General features: G+C 43.3%; 1 protein-coding gene across 1 annotated transcript in view; it reads left to right on the forward strand.

Annotated features, from left to right (window-relative positions):
* SHMT2 (serine hydroxymethyltransferase 2) overlaps nt 1–20430 on the forward strand; it is a 55299-nt gene that overhangs the window by 20650 nt on the left and 14219 nt on the right. Inside the window, exons 6-8 of the mRNA XM_083169352.1 lie at nt 254–376; nt 12064–12203; nt 16754–16919. Coding sequence (XP_083025478.1) covers nt 254–376; nt 12064–12203; nt 16754–16919 — 429 coding nt within the window. The remainder of the gene's footprint in view (nt 1–253; nt 377–12063; nt 12204–16753; nt 16920–20430) is intronic.

The raw sequence follows: 20430 nt of genomic DNA on the forward strand, positions 1-20430 counted from the left end.
TGCTGTCATGGCTAGTCCGGAGCTTTATAATGACTGGTTAGGCAGTGCTAGCATCCCAGCTGAAGAGCTGGGGGAACTTTTTTTTTGGGGGGGGACGGGGACGGACTGCCAATAAGAGTTTCTGTTGGATCATAACTCTGAAACTGTGTTTTCATATGCTTATATTGTATTGTTGTTATACATTTATATGTGCCTGTGTAATGAACAAGAAGGTGAACCGTACCTCTCTTTTGTACCCCGTTTCATTTTAAAGCCAGGAACTGGGTTAATAGACTATGACCAGCTGGAGGTGACGGCCCGCCTCTTCCGACCCAAACTCATCATTGCCGGGACCAGTGCCTATGCACGACTGATTGATTATGCCAGGATGAGGAAGGTAGGCAGAAAAGGCTTTCATCTGGATTTCATTTTTATCATCTGACAATGTCATTTTTATACCCCCAGTATTAGTGTTGACCTAACTAATATTATACAGCACATATTGCCTTCAGTTATATTCTATTTTTATGTTTTTAATGTGCACCATTGTATGAACCATCTGCATCTCTAGCTGCCCCACCAGGAATCGCGTTGTCTCACTGCTTTTATCACCCCTAGCCCACATATGTCTCATGTTCTCTGTTTTATGCATTGAGTGACCTTTCCAATATCTCCATTCTACGAACATTTTATTAAAGTTTTCTGTACTGGAAATTATTAATATCCTGAAACCTAAAACAAACAATGATATATATATCTCTCGCATCTAAACTGAACTGAAAGATGTTGCTCTGTGCAGGAGGCAGAAATAGATGTACTGTAATGCATCTCTATAAGTGTAATGATGCAGTGCTTCGGATCAGTAGTTCAAATTGTTTTTACGCCCACTGGCATTTTTAAATGTCTTGTTAATTTGTGTTAAATGCATATAAACTCCTGTGACACTAAACACTTGTTTGTCACTTTATATGTGTTGGCATTTTACTTATGGTTCATTATTGAAGCTTTTTTTTTTTTTTTTACACTGCATGTAAACAGATTGAAAGGTTACATGCAGTGTAAAGAACAAAAAAGCTTCAAAATGAACCATAAGTAAAATGCCAACACTTTCCTTTTTTTTGGTCTGTCAAAGGCATTTGGGTATATGTGATATTAGTATATATATTTTTTGTGCTGATTTAATACATATACAAAATCAGCATAGAGGTATAACAATTGTTAAAAAAGGGACAAAATGTAACCCTTGGTTAGGAAAATGCAGCAAATAACCTTTGCTATTACAGGTGTGTGGAAAACAAAATAAGAGAGTTGACAGAGGTCCAAAACTAAAGGTTTCACCTTTTTAAATTGTGTCCTAGTTCATGGAGATTCTGTTCCCTTGGGAAATAAGGTACTTGTTTCCTAGCACGGTGCCCCCGATTTCCATCGCATGCAATGCGATTTTTAATTGTACAAGCACCCTGATGGGTGCATACAATGTAAAATGCACCCCCATTGTCAATGCCACCCCCACTATCAATGTCAAACCGAAGCGTGGCGAGCGCAGCGGTACGCGTCCTCTGACCTTTTCATACCCCCACTGTCGACATCGGCGTGGAGTTGATTTTAGATAGCGTGACAAACGGACGTGGATTACTTAACATGAATTCCGCGTCCCCTCGCAGGGCTCGCTGCGCTCGCCACACTATCTAAAGTCAACTCCACACTGACGTCGATAGTTGGGTTATGAAAAGGTTGGAGGACACATACTGCCGCCCCTGGCGGGCTTGCTGCGCTCGCCACGCTTCTGGTTGGCATTGATAGTGGGGGTGCATTTAACATTGTAATCACCCATCAGGGTGGCATGCGATGCTATGCAATATTTAATTGTACATTCCGGGTCATTTACCCGAATATCGCATCACATCGCATACCTTATGGCATGGTATGCGATGGGCACGGTGCTAGGAAACAAGTACCGGAAATAATAATAATAAAGGTGTAAATTAATATAGTGTAGTTTAACTTGTTTAAAAAATCGGTTTCCTGTGGTCAGGGGAGAGCGGCAAGTAGTTTGATGGGTGTAGCCATCCATTTGGTGCTGGGCCTATGGAGAAGGTACGGTTTAGTGCTGTCTGTGGTGAGGATCTCCGAAAACTAGCCATCCTCTCCATCTAATGCACTCGCCGGCCGCTCACCCTATTCTTTGTTTCGGGGATACTCCCGAACGTCAAGGTTCGTCATTTTGATGGGCGCACTCGCACAAAGGGCATTGAATATACCCCAATGTGTTAGATTTTTGTTTTGTATAAATTTTCAGCTTTCCCTGGCTTGTGTGCATCCATTTTCATATTTACTGAAATCCCTCATATGTCAGGGAGGGGGAAGGGGGGTTCCCCCACTGAAGTGCCTGATCCAGCCTGGGGCCATATCTGCACAGCTGGTGCACATATTAGGGCAAGCTGTCCATGGGATGACGTCACCGGCGCGCGCGCACACTCACGCAATGCATTCCTGGGACCGCTGGAGACCCTGGAGAAGATGCCGGAGGCCTGCTGTGGACGCCCTGGGACTTGGTAAGTATGAAAAGAGGGTTAGGGGGGGTAAAAAAAAAAAAAAAAAAAATTCGAATGATTCCAAAAACCACGGTTGCAGATATGCAGTATAGCAGATATATATAACAGACAGGTATAGACCAGTGTATGGTGCAGGTACTTATTGTTATCCTGCAGCTTGATGGAATGCTGGAGGGTAATGGAGGTCTCTTTGTAGGGAAGTCCACCCAGCAGGGAGACTTGCAGCTGGTCTGTGAGATGATATCAGCGGGTCTAGCACTGCAGGCATATGGGAACTCTCGGTGGTGACTGACAGCTCCCACTCTCCCTCAGTACAACGAGGCTCAGGATGTGCTGTTACCAATGGTGCTGTTCGGTCAGACTCAGAGTGGGCTCTCCCTCTATCAGTGCTGGACACACAGTGTAGGAGCCGTGCTGTCTCCTCACGCTGGGTGTACACACTAGCGCTGTCACCTCTCCTGCACACAGCACAGGACTCCCCCTCAGTAAAGGTGCCCTGTCACTCAAGACTGAAGGGCACGCTGTCTATAACGAACAGGGCAGCACGCGGGGGTAAGGGGACTCCCATATGCGGGGACGGGGAACGCAGAGGACCAAGCAGCCTGGAGGCTGCCACAGAGACAGGTGCTAAGCGCACCATCCTAACATTATTAAGGACCTAGTTCAGTTGTGCTCACAAAAGCAAACTCTAATGGGCAAAACCATGTGCACTGCAGCTGGGGCAGATGTAACGTGCAGATAGTTACATGTGGGGGCGGGTGTGTTCAAACTGAAATCTAAATTGCAGTGTGAAAATAAAGCAGCCAGTATTTACCCTGTACAGAAACAAAATAACTCCCCCAAATGTAACTCACTCTGCACATGTTACATCTGCCCCACCTGCAGTGCACCTGGTTTTGTCGATTTTTGCATTTGCAAACAAACCTGAGTCACCCCATAAGTTCAGACTATCTGTATAGTACCTTGAGTCCTATTTGACGAAAAGTGCTATATAAATCTTAAAACCTTTTACAATTTCACTATTTTATGCTCAGGAATGCCACTATTTGCCTCAAGGTTCTGTGCCCCAAGGCCTAATGTCCCTCAAAAAATAACACTGAAAACTTTATGTAGTGTTCACGCTAAGCTGTTTTATCATGGCGCTGCTCACTGCCTCTAGCGTAGGGCTGGGCAATTGCGACCCTCCAGATGTTGATGAACTACACATCCCAGCATGCCTTGCATCAGTTTCAGCATGGCCGCATAGCAAAACTAATGCAAAGCATCCTGGGATGTGTAGTTCATCAACATCTGGAGGGCCGCAATTGCCCAGCCCTGCTCTAGCAGCACCCTTCTAGAACAGCCTGCTGCCTGTCTGCCGGTGCACACGGGGAAGCCCAGTTTGGTGATGTTGGCTGCCGGCACACCCCGTTTGACATCAGAGGCTCGGGTCCACCCACAATGGTGACGTTGGTGGGCCCGGTCCGCCCCTTTCATGCTACCCTGGCCCATACAGCATCGCCCTGGCCAGTTCCTAGAAGGAACACTGTTTATTCTTCTATTAAGAGGAGTTTTCGATTAATGCTGAATTTTTTAGCTGTTTTTAGGGCACATTGGATTCACCCTATTCAATGCCCCGTGCCAATTTTGTGTCCGGTCAAAAAATCCTGTATGGGCAAAAACCTTGTGAATCGTATAATTAGTTGTTGGTCCTTGTGCTTTTGACCACTTTTGGTCGAAAATTGCAGGCGTTGACAGATTTGTGGGTTATGCAGATTCACCCCTCAAAAAGGTACTGAAAAGGAATAAAACGCCCGTATTTGAATACTATGGGGGCAAATTAGTGACATTTTGTTTTGGCTAGCCGGAAATACGTCACTTAATCGAATACCGGATACCTCATTATATGGAAAAAAAAAAAAAAAAGATTTATTTGTGTACAACAGGGTGCATGCCTTGATTACTCACATTCCGTGTGATATGGCGGGGGATTGTACACACTTGATACAGTATGGCTCCTTTAGCAAATCTGCAAATAATACATTTGTTTTAAGTATTTATAATCTAAATCTATTTAGTATTGAGGAGACCCATGACTAAAATGTCTAATTTTGTATAGGCTTTTATTTTAAAGTGTTTACCCTTTGTAAAATGTAAATGCAGCAGCTATTCCACTGTGTGACTGAAACAAACATTTTATTTCTGTTTTCTGGTTTTGATTATTCACATCTCTTATTTATTCTTTTTTTGTTTCATCTCGTGTGGAATATTTGAGTACAACAGTAAAGTGGGCACAGAGCTGATAGACTACCCAATATAATGTAGAGTGTTTATCGACTCTGAGTACCTGAGGGACCTGATGCATGCTTGTGTACGGCTGCACTGTCTATGCGGAAACTCTGCTCTGAATGAGACAACAGACGGTGCCGCTTCTTGGCTAGCTTAGTTTTTCATTGTCTTGAGACCCTTTGGGTATAAATCATAGACTGGAATAAGGATGTTTAGCTATTTTAAGCAAAATATTGCCAGCCTGAGCACAAAAGTCTCTGGAGTTTCGCTAGGAAAACCAAAGAAGTCGCAACCTGAGAGTTACCAGACTAAAATCTCTGCAAACGCTGAATAAGGACTAAATTTACAGCGGATATATGGAAGTGGAATTGATCTGAACTCTGAAATAGTAAATGAAAGCATTTGTTTGTACTAAAGAACAAGTTGCTCGTACACAATTGAACACTTAGCAATGTTGGGAAATGTACAACAAGCGTCCAAGCTTTATATTCTGAAAGAACGTGAGATAGTTGCAGTCCTCTGAATATATTTTATTTGGGAAATAATCAGTGTTGCCGCCACAGCATGAAAATGCCATGATTACTTGTAAGGTGTACAGCCCCCAGTGAGCATGAAATGCCAGTCACGGCTCCTCACAGCGATTAGTGGGAAGTCTGGAAATTGGGTGGCTTATGACCGTGCCGCTAGTTTCAACCTGGGCACAGAAATATAATTAAGAAAGCACACTCTTGTAGGAGTCTTACAGCGAACTTTATAACTCATTAAGGTAATATAACAAGAGTTTTCTATTAATAGGAAGGAGTCAGTGACTGCTCGAGTCTATTCCAGGCTCATGAAATGGTAATGCTACAGTGATGCATAGGGACAAGCAGATTTAGGACCAAATGCACTAAGCTTCAAAAAGTGGTATTAAAGATTAAAGGCCCCCATACCCAATGCGATTTGGGCCTGGTTTCACCTGAATCATGTGGATCGGGCTGACAAATCAGCTGAAATTGAGAAATAAAGACTGGCAGGGTCCTGCCGCCCTGCTCTGCAGATAGGTGGCACACACCTATCTGCAGAGCAGGGAAGCGTCGGGCAGGAGAGGTGCTCTCCCTGCTCTGAATGCAGGGCGAGCAGCGGTCAGGAGATTAAAAAAAAACATTTAAAATAATGAGCGGGCGCTGTTTGGCCGAAAGAGCGCTCTCTGATCATTAGTGGCCACCCGTTGTTTTAAATGTTTTTTATTTTTATTCTTCTGAAACCCCCTCCCCTAACGCAATTTTTTTTTTTTTTGGCATGAAAAAATGGCACATAAAGTAGAGCTGCCTGGGGTAGCTCAAGGAAAATTGGGTCTGACTAGTCCTAGTGTATGGGGGATTTAATAAAGTACAAGCCAATCTGCTCCAAACTGTCATGTTACCGCAGGCTGTGATGGTTGGCAGTTAGGAACCAGATAGCTGTCAGTTTATCTCTTTCCACTTTATGACTTTTTGAAGCTTAATACATCTGGCCCTTCGGAAATAGTAATTTGTTTCATCACAGCTTTTGCAATATAGTACCCACAAGATTTTCAGTTGATTAAACACCACCTTGTTTGGGAAGCCTCTGTTAGGGTTAGGCCTGATTGTTCTTTTCACAAAAGCGGACTGAACTCTAGGGGCAGGAAGTAACACTGCCCGAGGTCCGTTGGCCGTGCAGGATGCCGGGTGAACTGGGGCATTTTCTTTTAAAGGGGCAATCGCTTACAAGGCAAATGTTAGTTTGGTCCTTGGTCTCCCTAATCAGAAATCAACTTTATTGGTTGCGCACACTAGGAATTTTTTTGTTAATTACAGTGCAGCATCGAGCAGGGATGGGGCATTACATCCATTTGTTAAGACATTACATACGGGGAACACATACCCGCCGAGCTGCACAGCGCCTAGGCAGCCATAAGTGGTGCCACTCGTCGTTGCAGCAGCCAGGTAGGTAACGGTATGAGCAAGAACAGCACAGATTATAGCAGAGACAGTACAGTTATTACACGGGAGACACAGGGTTACATAAGGCTGAGTGCACAGTGTTCCTAGGCAGCCATTTGCGACGCCATATTCCTGTAGGGAAGGCCAGCGTGGGGTGGGGGTGGAGAGTCAATGAAGCTGGGGGAGAGTCAATGATGCCTGGGGGGTGCCACTGCCGCTGTGTGGCCCGCCTGGGGGGGGTGATCTGATCCTACTGGCCCCTGGGTCGTGCCGGTGTGATGCAGGTCCTGGCTGCCAGGATCCACAGGCTGTTCCACCTCTGCTGCCACATTGCCTCTAGGACAGGCAATGACATCCCTGGGATCCCCAGGCTGAGCCGCTGCCCCCATCCCATCAGCGCCACCGGCGGGACATTCAGTGTGACCCACAGATACTCCATCACTTCCGGGCCAGGCTGGACTCCATGGCCTCCGGGACTTCCTCACCCTGCTGCTGTCTCTCCAGCCGCCGCTGCTCCACCGCTGCTGGGCGCAGGGCACACTCTCTGGAGTGCCAGTGGGACCTCCAGACTGACCCGCAGCAGCCCAGCCCTGCAGGCCAACCAGCAGCCGATGCTCCCCCCACGCCGGCCGTCTCCGCATCGGGGGGGGGGGGGGCGTCTCCATCTCTCCCGGCACCAGGGACTCTCTGGTCTCCGTCTCCCCCTGCATCCTCCCCATCCATGCCACGCTGAGCTGAGCTCCCCTTTGCCGGGGGATGGGAGCTCCGAGGATGGAGGACGGAGATCTCCTACGTGCGACCGGCCCCGGCCCCCATCGGATGCTGTATAGTGCAGGCCAGCCAAATATGCTGTGATCACGGTGCTGCCAGCTTCCATATGTCTTATCACAAACCTTCCCAAACTCTGTCCTTAAAGACACCCCCATTGTCCAGGTTTTAAGCATTTACATGCTTTTTCACAGGTGACCTTAACTAGTACCTCTAAACTTTATTTAACTGTGCTTTAGTCATGGATAGCTTTAAAAGCTGAACTGCTAGGGTGCTTTGAGGAATAAGTTTGGAAACTACTGAGGTATTGCATTTAGATTTGTTGAGGATGATCAAATTTGCCAAGTTGACAGCAAGGTAGTGTGGAAAGCTGTATCGGCCACAGAGTCGCTGTGTATGGCAAGCATACTGGCAGGAGGTCACATTGAATAAGAATGTTATCATAGAGGGCTCTAGAATATTAGGACAAGAAACAGTACACATCTGATTTTGCAGGAAGACCTATTGGCTTTCAGTACATCATGATTGCCTCCTGTCCTAAGGAATACATTGATCCCTTTTGCAGAAATGTTTTTGGCACAGTTAATTTGCCCATTCGCTAATTATGGTCTAAAAAAAACTTTCCCTTTTTATTTAAATCTTTTTGTTAGATTTAATACATTATTAAATATAACTGCAGCAAGCTGGAAGTTCCTAATCCTTGTAACCCACCCTTATTATTTTTATTTATTGATCTTTTGCCTTTAAAAGAAGTATATAAAGTAAATGATCTATATATACACAATACAAATAAACCCGGCACTCCCACCCATATGCACAATAAAGACAGTGCCCCAGCAGTAATATAAAGCAGAGGTTCAGCACTCGGCTCCCAAAATGAAATGACAATACAGTGTCTTTGTAAATCAATGTTTCAGTTCTTTATTAGCACTATCCTCATGATAAAAAGATATAAAACAGGCTTATCTTAAATGCCATCACCCCGGTCAGACTGCTGCAGAATCAGATGCTTCATCCCCGGCCGGAGGTAGTGAATGATGTCATCAACATGCTTACAGAGATCAAAGCAAAAAGTGACCCATCGCCATGGTAACAAGGGAAAACGGAAATAAAGCTGCTGAAAGATACACGAGCAGTAATTCTATATAGAGTAACAGATGATTATTACAAACTATTTACTGCCACACCTCTGATATAGATATAGATGTCTATCGGAAGGACATACCCATGAGCCATATAGTATCACTATGCATGAAGAGGTGTTTGCTGCATTTAATTGCCATTGAACTTATGCCTTTATACTGGATGTTTGCGAAGATTAAATAAGTTTCCATAATTACTGTACTTGGATTTACCTATTATCTATATTCATTGCTGACTGGCATGGATATTTAAGGATGTGAGCATTGTGCAAACCATCAACCCACATAATTATATGTATGTATGTATGTATGTGTATGAGGAAAAGGGCACTCACCATTTTGGTAAAATTGCTAACTTTACCAAATGTAACGTGATGTAACGTGACATTTTGATCCAATCTGGACCATAATCAGGATATAATGCAGCCAAATAAATTTCCATCAGACAACCAACCTGGCATCCATCCTTAGAAGATAATAATAATTTTTTTGGTACTTGTTTCCTAGCACGGCGCCCACGATTTTCATCTTATGCCATCGTTTCGAGCATGCGAGCGATCAGACCCGATTTTTAATTGTACTGGCACCCTGATGGGTGATTACTATGTTAAATGCACCCCCACTATGAACGCCAACCCGAAGCATTTGATTTCATATAGTGCAGCGAGCCACCGAGCCCGAAGCATGGCGAGCGGACGCGGATTACTTCACATGTATTCCACGCGGGGCTCGTTCTGCTCACCACGCTTCGGGCTCGGTGGCTCGCTGTGCTCGCCACACTATATAAGATCAACTCTGCGCCGACGTGGATAGTGGGGGTATGAAAAGGTCGGAGGATGCGTACCGCCACCCCTCGCGGCGCTCGCCACGCTTCGGGTTGGCGTTGATAGTGGGGTTGGCGTTAACAATGGGGGTGCATTTAATATAGTAATCACCCATCAGGGTGCCTGTACAATTAAAAATAGCATCACAGGCCATTGTAATGGCCTGTGATGCGACCCAGTAGCGCACGCAGGGGGGTTTCTGAGTACCCAGAAACCCCCCAAGGAGTCTAAGGGCCCTAGGCTTAAAGCTGAGGGTCCCCTCTTTCGATGGGTACAAGAATTTTAGAAATCGGCCCTTGGGAACCGGAGATATCTGACTTCAAAACAGTGGTCCCCATCCAAGTCTGTTAATTGCTCTTCCCAGTCAGATATTTCAGGTTCTGTCTGGCTTAGAATTTTACTGAGGGTATATTTCAAAAGCTGGGACACTCCCGCTTTGAGAGACACTAGTACCTTGTCTCTACTGTTCCTAGAACCAGAGATATCAGCCTTCCAGCAGCTGGTTACTGCTCCAGCACCACACACCTGGTATGTAGTTATATATTCTTATTGGCAGATTGCTCTGCCTCCTGAACTTTGATCCCCTAGACCAGTGGTTCCCAAACTGTGTGCCGCGGCTCCCTGGGGTGCCTCGGGACACATGCAGGGGTGCCGCGGGTTGGTGGTCCAGGACCTATCTCCTAGACCTATCTATAGGAATCACTCGGTGTGTTACGCCTATAGGGGCATATCGCCAAATATACCCACCGTGACAATATTCATTATCAGCCCAGAAACCCACAGGGGCAATACTCACCTAGCGCTCAAATACTCAGGATACACACCAGGAGATTTTTGGTGAGACGCAGAATAATAAAGCATATGAGATCTTGTTACAAGGGGATCCCTAGAATATATATTTTTCAGGAGTAATCAGTGCACTACATACCTACTCCATAGAGAGTCTTATTTAATAATAACACAGGTATTTAATGTGCCACACTCCGATCAATCACAGGAATTAAGGGATTAAGGGGTCCACTAAGCAGGAAAAACCTCTAGTTTTTTCCTTTTTTTATTCTTACCCCCAATTTTCACCCATGTATGTTGTGTTTTATATGTCGCCATTTTAATAATTAAAACATTAAAAGTTAATTTTTACGTGTAATCAATTTATCTTCCTCTCCGAGTGCGCCACACACAAGACAGTCTTTTCTTTCCTTTAAATATATGTCCAATTCCTGTCTCAGTGGCAGCACACCCCACTACTATCTGAGTGTATATTTAATAAAGGGGTTTGCAACACATAGAACCATCTTCACCTGTGCGATTGGAAAAAAGCTCTTCTCTGTGACCAACTCAAATTATTAATGGTTAATTATTTATGAGCAAAACCAGTGCTGGTGGCTGCCAATCATACAATGTGTACAAACAGAAGCAAATCCTGCCCTTTACCACATAACTGCCGCTAAGAATCGCATATAAACCCAATCTACTTAATTTTTTTGGGACCTAGGGGTGCCGTGAAAAATATTCTGATTCTCTAGGGTGCCGTGAATCAAAAAAGACTGGGAACCCCTGCCCTAGACCCCAGTACCATTTGGTAGGTGGGATCCTCTAGTTTTTAATTCCATTAAAATCTAAGAAATCTATTTCTGGGAACTGGAGATATCTGCAGTCAAGCAAGCTGTCCTCCCACCAGAAAATTATGAATAATAAGCCCACTCCACTATAAACCCCTCCTCTGCATATTAAACATCCTCTACCACCCTGGAAGTTATGTATCAGGGCCCCTTCATTCAGCCCAATGCCTCCTTCTCCCACCATCTGTTCAGTAAAGGGGTAATTAGTGGAAATTACTGACCCAGGCCCTACATGCTGAGCGGTTGATATATTACCCCCTACAACCCGGGGGACATCAAAGCTTCCCCCACCCCTACCGCTGGAGGATCGGTAGGTGCCCCAATACATTGCTATGCCCAGGGGTCTACACTGCTGTTGACGCCCCTGTATGTGTGTGTATGTATGTATGTATGTATGTGTGTATGTGTATATATATATATATATATATATATATATATATATATATATATATATATATATATATATATATATATATATATATATATATATATATATATATATATATATATAAAAATATATTTTTTTTCATTATTATTATTATTTATATACATTTGGTCTATCTATAATACTTTAACTGACTCGGCATATACTGGGTCACCTAAGTGTCCATCTCACTTTCCGCCCCTCTGGAAACCCCCTTCTGAAAATCCTGCGTTTGCCACTGGACGCAATATTAAAATTGTACAGTGGGGGTCTTAGGACCCGAAAATCTGTTCCCATCGCATACCTTAATTAGTGGTATGCGATGGCATACGATGGGCATATGTTTTTTTTTTTTTACAGGAGTGGCTGAAGTCACATTTTGTATCTTTTAACTTTGCCAGTTTTGTGTTTTTTTTTAAAGGGTGGTTTTACTCCTTTACAAAGTCTTGTAACATTGTTTTGACCGTTAGCAAAATTCTCAGATAAGTGGATAGTCCAAACGTTTGATGTCGCCTTCTCCTGTCTTCTCCTGCAGGTGTGTGATGATGTGAAGGCCTACCTCCTGGCAGATATGGCTCATATCAGTGGTCTAGTAGCAGCAGGTGTTATCCCATCTCCCTTTGATCATGCTGATGTAGTCACCACCACAACTCACAAGACCCTGCGGGGAGCCAGGTAGATGTATTTTGGTTTCTAAAGTCTAATTTGTATTATTTTTATAATCCCAGTACTGCTACAATATGCTAATGTCCTTTTAAATACAGTGTCGCTAGTGTTTTTTTTTTTTTTTTTTATTCCGTTGAGGACCCTTGGGCATTTTCCTTCTTAGTAACAGCTGAACACTGTATCGCCGGTATTCAGTTGCACACGATCATTGATCGCGGGTAATTATGTCGCCGGGTGTTATTGAATCAGACCCAATAAGCCATCATTAGCTTCTGTTTCTTCAGGGCCAGTTGAATACCGGCCTATATTCTTTATTAAAGTACATAGTTTACATTCTGCAGTGCAACCAGAACAAGATGCATTATGCAAGCTTTAGCATATACATCTAATCCCCCCCCCACTGATAGCATTATTAAGGTACAGAAGGTACTAGTTGATGCTTGCTAATTCTTTTGGCTCTCAATGTTGATATACATATCCATTTTTAGATTTTCCAGATACAGTAGTGATGATTATCTTTTTTAAATGCCTGGTTCTTCTAGTACTCCCATTCAGATGGAGCCATAGCGCCATTCGCTAAGAATGAGACGCGCGAGTGACACACACACACACACACACACACACACACACACACACACACACACACACACACACACACACACACACACGTCTGGATTTCCAGTATGTTCACCGTATTCAACACACACACACACACACACACACACACACACACACACACACACACACACACACGTCTGGATTTCCAGTATGTTCACCGTATTCAGCCCATCTCCCTTCCCTAGAGACTTTTCACAGAGAAGGAGGTTGGCTTGAATGCAAAGGAAGGGCTGATACAGCATTCAGTCGTTCTGGCTGGGGGAAGGCGCTATAGAGACAACATGAGTAAAGTGTACAGTGGCACTGTACGTTAAACAGTATGCTGTCAACTGTTTAAACTCTCCCCTATGAATTGAACCCAGGTCTCCAGAACAGAGAGCCGTACACTTATCCACTAGTCTACCTCTCCTGGTGTCCGGTGCTCGAGTCTATGTAAAGAGTGCTCCCCTTCAGATGGTGCCATAGCGCTGTTTGTGGAGAATGAGACGCTCGAGCGACTCATTCTGGGTTCTTGTTCACAGTATTGAGCATCGCAGTTATAATTTGCCTAGGGTACTGTACAGTTGGAGCCATAGTAATGTTCACGGGAATGAGACGCACGAGCGGCTCACGCAAGCACGTTCCATTCTAGGCGAATGACTTTGACTTGGTTCCATCTGTATATCCGTCGCTGACATGGTGGAGCATTATCCACCCAGCGGTGGAGACATGTATTGCATGGATATTGTATGGCGTGCATTAATGCACCTCGGTGCGTCTGAGCACACTACAAAAGTAGAGCACTAAAACACAGCGCGCTAGGGACTCCCAATGAGTCTGGCTCTATCTGTATTTCTGTTGTGCTTTTTGTGACTATGATGACTTAATAATAGATGTTAACAATAGAGGTCCGCCAACCTCTTGTATCAGTTCTGCTGACTCTAGCTTGCCTGGGGAAAACATTCTGCTGGAGGTGTTTTGGAACTTTTAACTATTTGGTAAAATTTGTACCAATAACACACCGTACACAGTCCATGGCATTTGTTGCCTTATACAAATCCCTGTACTCTGCTCAGACCTTTTTTTTACTATATATAAGTATAGATTCACCCGATCTGCTGGTTTATTCTGGCTGTACAGTAGGTTCTAATAATAAAGCATAGCAGTGTCTTGCTGTGAACTGTGTATGCTGCACTGTAGTTTCTATTGTTATCCTTATAAAGTGGTGAGAACTCTACCAGCATTCTTTGTACCGGTCTCCTCACCTTCCAATCCCGGCAATTAACAAACAGGTCTCAGCACACCAATGCTATTGCCCTCACCTCCACTGTTTTTTCCTGATCTTTGGCGTTTTTATTTTTTGCGCCTTTTGCTTCCGTCGGCTTCACACCATGGAGTGGAGCGTGAAGTAGGAAACTGTGTGAAACTGTGTGAAACTGAGCAGCAGGGCTCCTCTGTCCTCACGCTGGGCTTCATTCACCCTTTCCCTGCTCCTCAGAGCTGCAAGATGAAAGCTGCCACTCTGAAAACCTTTTTTTTTATTTTATTTTTTTTTATCTCCCCCTCTACATTATGGCAATAAAAACCCATAGAGATTAGTACACAGACTTGTCACTGTTTACAGGCTGTGTAGCTGTGTACGAGAGGAACATTGTTTAGCTTCCAATAATTCAAAAAGTGGCCCTGCGTGCATAAGCTAAACTTATGTTACATTGATTGTACATTAGAAATAGATAGTTGCTTGGTTATTCACTTTGAATAGTTAGCAGGCTTCAGAGAGATACTCATGCAGAGATGTATCAAACTTTGGAAGAGATAACAGCAGATAATCTCTTAACACCCCTTTCATATAGACCCGAGGACCTGTGTTTTTGGCAGAGTAAGTGGACATGGCCTGGGTGAAAGGGTCAACACTGGTCATGCATCCCAGGTCCAGTTCAGCTGCATTGTTAAAGGCTCATGTCTAAACGGCTGCCAATTGGCTGGTTCAGTAGTACTTGATGACCATCTCCAAGTGCACTGGGTTAGCGGTGACGTCCTGGTGGCAGTGTGAAAGGGGTTAGTATAGCCAAAGCCCCAGCTCTAACCTATGTTCAATATTCCGATATGGACATGGGTTAGAGCAGTCAGAAGTGTCACGTGGGTATGACTGATGCTTTTCAAACACAGTCTGTAAATGGCTGCTGCATTTGCTTCCATCTTGCATGTTTGGTTGGTTCTCTCTCTCCCAACTGGTATGCAGTCAATAGGTCGACAACTATTGGTTGACAGGCAAAAAAACATGAAAAACTCATGCATGTGTGAACCACACATGCATGAGATTTTCATGTTTTTTTTTTTTTAAACCACTTGTTCATACTTCCATGAACTACCATTTTAATGGGCATACAGGGAGAATATAATAGTGTGCCGAGTGCATCGAGTCACTGTGCCAAAGCATGGCAATACTGTGTCCATGTTGACATAGACACCAAAAATCCTGCAAAACTCAAGTCAGCATTTCACTTGTAACCTTTCACCATGACAACATTTTTCATGTGTCAACCTTCTGGCTGTCGACCAATAGTGTTCGACCTATTGACTGTCATCCTGATGCCTCATCCTTATCCACTTTCTCTGAGACATTCCCTCCTTGTGACCTCAGCAAGCTGCCAACTGTCAGGGCATTTGGCTGCTAATGATCACATGATCTCAGTATCGCCTTGCCTTCACAAAACCTATACTATACTAAGGCACGGACAAGAAAGTGCCAGTTTACTCCTCCACAATGGCAATCATACCAACTTCATTCCACTTCTCTTGATTTTAAAATAGTCGATAAGCAAATTGTTCAAATACAAGAATGACCTGTACATGAAATATGTATAACAAATATAAGTGTTGGTAATATAATCTATACTAGATATAAGATTTTCTCCTTCACGTACTCTTACAAGTTCTTGGGGTAGATGAGTGTGAGTAATTAGGTGTAGGGGCTATTATCGCCCTGTTTTTTGATGGGGGAGGGACAGGTCAAGGAGACACAATGTAATGAAGGGTGACCTCAATGCAAGGCAGGATCTGGCATACACTACCATGCTGCCCTACAATAGGAACATGAGAGGTAGTGCCAGATGTATCCCGATAAATCCAGACATGTATTTGCATTGAGGAAACCAGAGAAATAAATAGATTAAAATAAAGTGGGCAAGCTGATATTCTTGTACAGAACGGCTAGAAGCTCATGTAAATATATACATCCTACTACTTTTCAGAGGAATAACAGTTACATGACAAAATTCATATTACTACTGTACCGGTGAGTGTACAGTTTAATCTATCCCCCATCTGTCCTTAGTCATCTACCCAGGAAAACACAGGAAAATAGTGTTAAAGAGCTAATGCAGCATATACGCATTTGCAAAGCATTGATAGTGCTTTCAATGATGGTGGCTGGTGGTGAAGACCAGCTCACACTGGAATACATAATGCTTTAGAGATCTGATCCTTTGTAATGTCTTGTTGAGCTTGTAAAATGTAAGAGGAGGGTTCTGTGGAGCCCCGTTCTCTGTCCCTAGTGTGAGACCTTCTCTGTCTCTACAGTCCAGGAGAAAGGGATTTAATATTAAGTGCAAACTCCCCTTTATGCTCAAGCTGCACTTACAATGATCGATTTCAGAAAATGCGTGACATTGATTTATGTAGTGCAATTTTATAGCTTTACTACCGCCCAGCATGCTGAGTGAGTGAGCCTAACATTGTATGCGACCTGACTAGAAAGCCAAATTATGTCTTTAACATGCAGCAGGTACTAATAAGCGACCTTGTTTCTTAGGTGTAGGGGGCATACAGAACTGCACATTTTGTATTTTTACTTTGTTTCTTCTCATGACTAGTACTTTTTATATAAAGTTTCCCCTTTTTTTTTGAATGTCTGGTTTGGTCTTTTTAATTTATTTTTCTTTTTTTGTGCCCTCAATCAGGTCAGGGCTTATATTTTACCGAAAAGGCACAAGATCTGTGGATAAGAAAACTGGAAGAGAAATTCCTTACAACCTAGAAGATAAAATCAATTTTTCCGTTTTCCCCTCCATCCAGGGAGGACCACACAATCACGCAATCGCAGCTGTGGCAGTTGCATTAAAACAGGTAAGGCCTAAGAGTCTGAATGTTTGTTGTTCAGCCTGATTGACGCTCTCCTGCTGCTCACCAACATTCACTGCTCTCTCTCATCCAACTGGTCCAAAGCGTGACAGGATTTGCTAGATTATTTTATGTTTAAACTGAGAAAATGATGCTGTCCCTAGTGATGTGACCCACAAAGGGTCTGTCAGTACAAACTGCTTTATCTAACATGTATTGGAGCAGTCCTAATATTCATGCTTTCAAATAACGAGGGTGCTATAGCAGCAGGAAAACCACCATTGTGATTTTTTTCTTGGGGACTGCTTTTATTAAAAGCTACCAAACCAGAAATGTTCTTAATCCAGTCATTTTAAAAGAAAATCTGATTTATTATGGCAAATTTATTAGAAAACTTTAGTAGACCACCCCATATCCCATAAAATCGTGTAACTCTTGAGCCATTTTGTCTCTTCAGTTGGAGTGTTGGATACTTCTAGCTTTTTATAAGTTTGGTTCCAAGGTATGAAGCCATTCCTTTTTAAATACAGATTCATGCCAGCATGAAATAACCATTGACTTCCACCACTGCACTTTGCTGTAGTCATGCCCAAACCGTTCCTCTTGAGGCTCCAGTAAGACTATGGTTAAAGTCTGTCATCTTCTATGCCAAACATGCATCTTAGTCACAGCGCAATGTAACTAGGACGCACCAGGAGACTCTGCTGATTAATTTTCAACACTTACAAATGTGTCCTTTTGTGTCTTTGCATGCAATAGGTTTGTGTCGCAGGCTATTAGTCGCACCATACCATATAGTAACTACTCAGAGAACAGGACACCACACAGCCTGTGTGGCTAGCAATGCTTCCACTACCCGTACATATATAGGGTAGGAGGTAATTAGCATTGGTAGCTGGAAGCTATGCTCTCATTACCCATCACTACAGTATTTCTGGTGTAACCGGCGGACTTAGTGGGTCCGTGGGCTATAGAAGTATATGTGCTACGTTATACATTGCAACGATATACTGTTAAATGCAGCAAAAAATATGAGGACATATTTGTATATATCTCTTTGGGACACAGGGGCAGTTTTATTAAGCTCAGTTAAGTGATTGTGGGCCAGATTCTCTAAGCTTCAAAACTGATAAAATGGAGAGTGATAAACAGCCAGCCAATCAGCTCCTGTCTGACATTTTTTAAAACACAGTCTGTGCCATGGCAGGTAGGAGCTGATTGGCTGGCTGTTTATCACTCTTCATTTTATCACTTTTGAAGCTTAGAGAATCTGGCCTTGAGTCTGGTTTTTATCAATGGCCAATCTTTTCCTACCTGTCATTTTTCAAACCAAGCCTGTAACTTCACAGTCAGGAGCGGATTGGCCGGTGATAAAAACCAGACACTTGATCACTTCACCAAGCTTAAGAAATATGCCCCTGAGTCTCTGAATCTGCATACAAAGTGCTGCAGTGCAGCAGCTGTGGCTTTTTCCATGCTAAGATTTGTTGTGCTTTATATCGAGACTCGGTCACACTTGGATATACAAGTGTCAATATCAAATGAATCAGTGTAGTCTCCTGGTGCGTCCTTGTCTCAGCCCAATGCTAGCAGAGCTTCACAGGACCTGTTGGCTCACTCACGCCAGGAATCTCCCGCTTATGAGGCTAGATGTATGAGAGCACATACAGTAGATATTGAGAATATGCTATTCATACACAAGGACTGTAAATTATACACTCAGGGTGAAAAATTTGTACAACACTTGCAAGCAAGCTCATAAAGCAGGCATGTCCAAACTGTGGCCCTTCAGCTGTTGCGAAACTACACATCCCAGCATGCCTTGCCATAGTTTTAGCATTCCCTAATAGCAAAACTTAGGCAAGGCATGATGGTACTTGTAGTTTCACAACAGCTGGAGGGCCATAGTTTGGACATGCCTGTCATGAAGCCATAGTGGTAGATTTAGTTGTAGAATAAGTTGTATTGAAGAACTTGCCTTTCAAAGTTGTATTGTCATAGGATGCACGCACCAGAGTTCTATTACTGCCCATGGTGTTAGGATAAGAGGCTCTACAAGCACAAATGGATGGAATGTTGGTTATACACGTAGTTTGAACAGATTATATATATATATATATATGTGTGTGTGTGTGTGTATGTGTATATATATATATATATATATATGTATGTATATATATATATGTGTATATATATATATATATATATATATGTATGTATATATATATTTGTCTAAATAATGTATATGTGTAAGAGGTGTGTGTGTGTGTGTGTGTGTGTGTGTGTGTGTGTGTGTGTATATGCACATTATATTTCTTGCCAAAAGGTTCAGTACACTGATCTATACATGTTAAGAAAACCAGCTATTTATCATAGTCTATTAATCCTGCTGGATGTGGGTATTATAAACGAGGTCTCCTGCAGCGATAGGGATCCACATTTTCAGCAACAATACCCTATTTGTATTAAGGGACCTAGTATATGCCAGGGAAACATTCCAACACAATTACCACCACCACCAGCCTGAACTGTTGACACAAGTCATGGATCCAGGGATTCATGTTTATGACAATATTGAACGGTCATTTGCATGCCACTAAAGAAATAAAGATTTGCCAAGACCAAGCTACACTTTTCTCACTTTCAGCGCATCTGAGCTGGTGCCCATGTAGCGTTGGTTTCCTGTTCTTAATTGGCAGGAATGTAACCCAGTGTGGCCTGCTGCTGTGGCATTTCATCCACTTAAAGGTTCAATGTGCTGAGCATTCAGATATGCACTCCTGCATACCACTGTTCCAAAATGTTTTGGACCATCCTGGCCTTTCTGACTCCTCATTATTCAGAAGTAATTGCTGATCACTAGATGTTTTTTTTTCTTTTTAAAGCAGTCTCTTTATTCTGCTGTCGATGAAAATCCCGGTGAATCAGCATTAACTGAACACTTGACCACGTTTGTATGCGTGAGCATGCTGCCCCAACTAGCTTATTTGCACTAATGACTGATGTAGCAAAACACTGCATTTGTTTTCATGGTTTATATTTATCAAAGTAACCTCCACAGCACCACTCATCCCCCCCCCCCCGGTATCAGGCTGCTCCCTCCATCCCCAAACTTGGCCCAGTGCCTGGTCCTTCTGAAGTCTGCCCGATCTCCTTTACTGTAGCGGTGGAAGCCGTTGTGGTACACTCCCTGGCTTTCAGAGAATGGCCATTGAGGAGACAGGACCAGTATTCCACAATTTTATAGACATTTATATATACAGTAAAGTCGGAGAATTTCCTAAACAGCAGGATTGTTGGGGTCCTTCGGTTAAATGCACACCGGTCACGGTCCAAGGAGGCAGAGCCTACTACATTTGCACTTTTTCACTCAAGTGTAAGAGAAAATACAATCAGTAACAATAAAATGACATGGAGATAAACATAAAGATCTATAAGCAACAGCATGCTGGTTTCCATATATATAGAACATGATGTTGACCAATCATTACACCCAACTGACATATATATAGGCATG

The sequence above is a fragment of the Crinia signifera genome, chromosome 2 (assembly GCF_055691185.1).
Source record: "Crinia signifera chromosome 2, ASM5569118v1, whole genome shotgun sequence".
Lineage (NCBI taxonomy): Eukaryota > Metazoa > Chordata > Amphibia > Anura > Myobatrachidae > Crinia > Crinia signifera.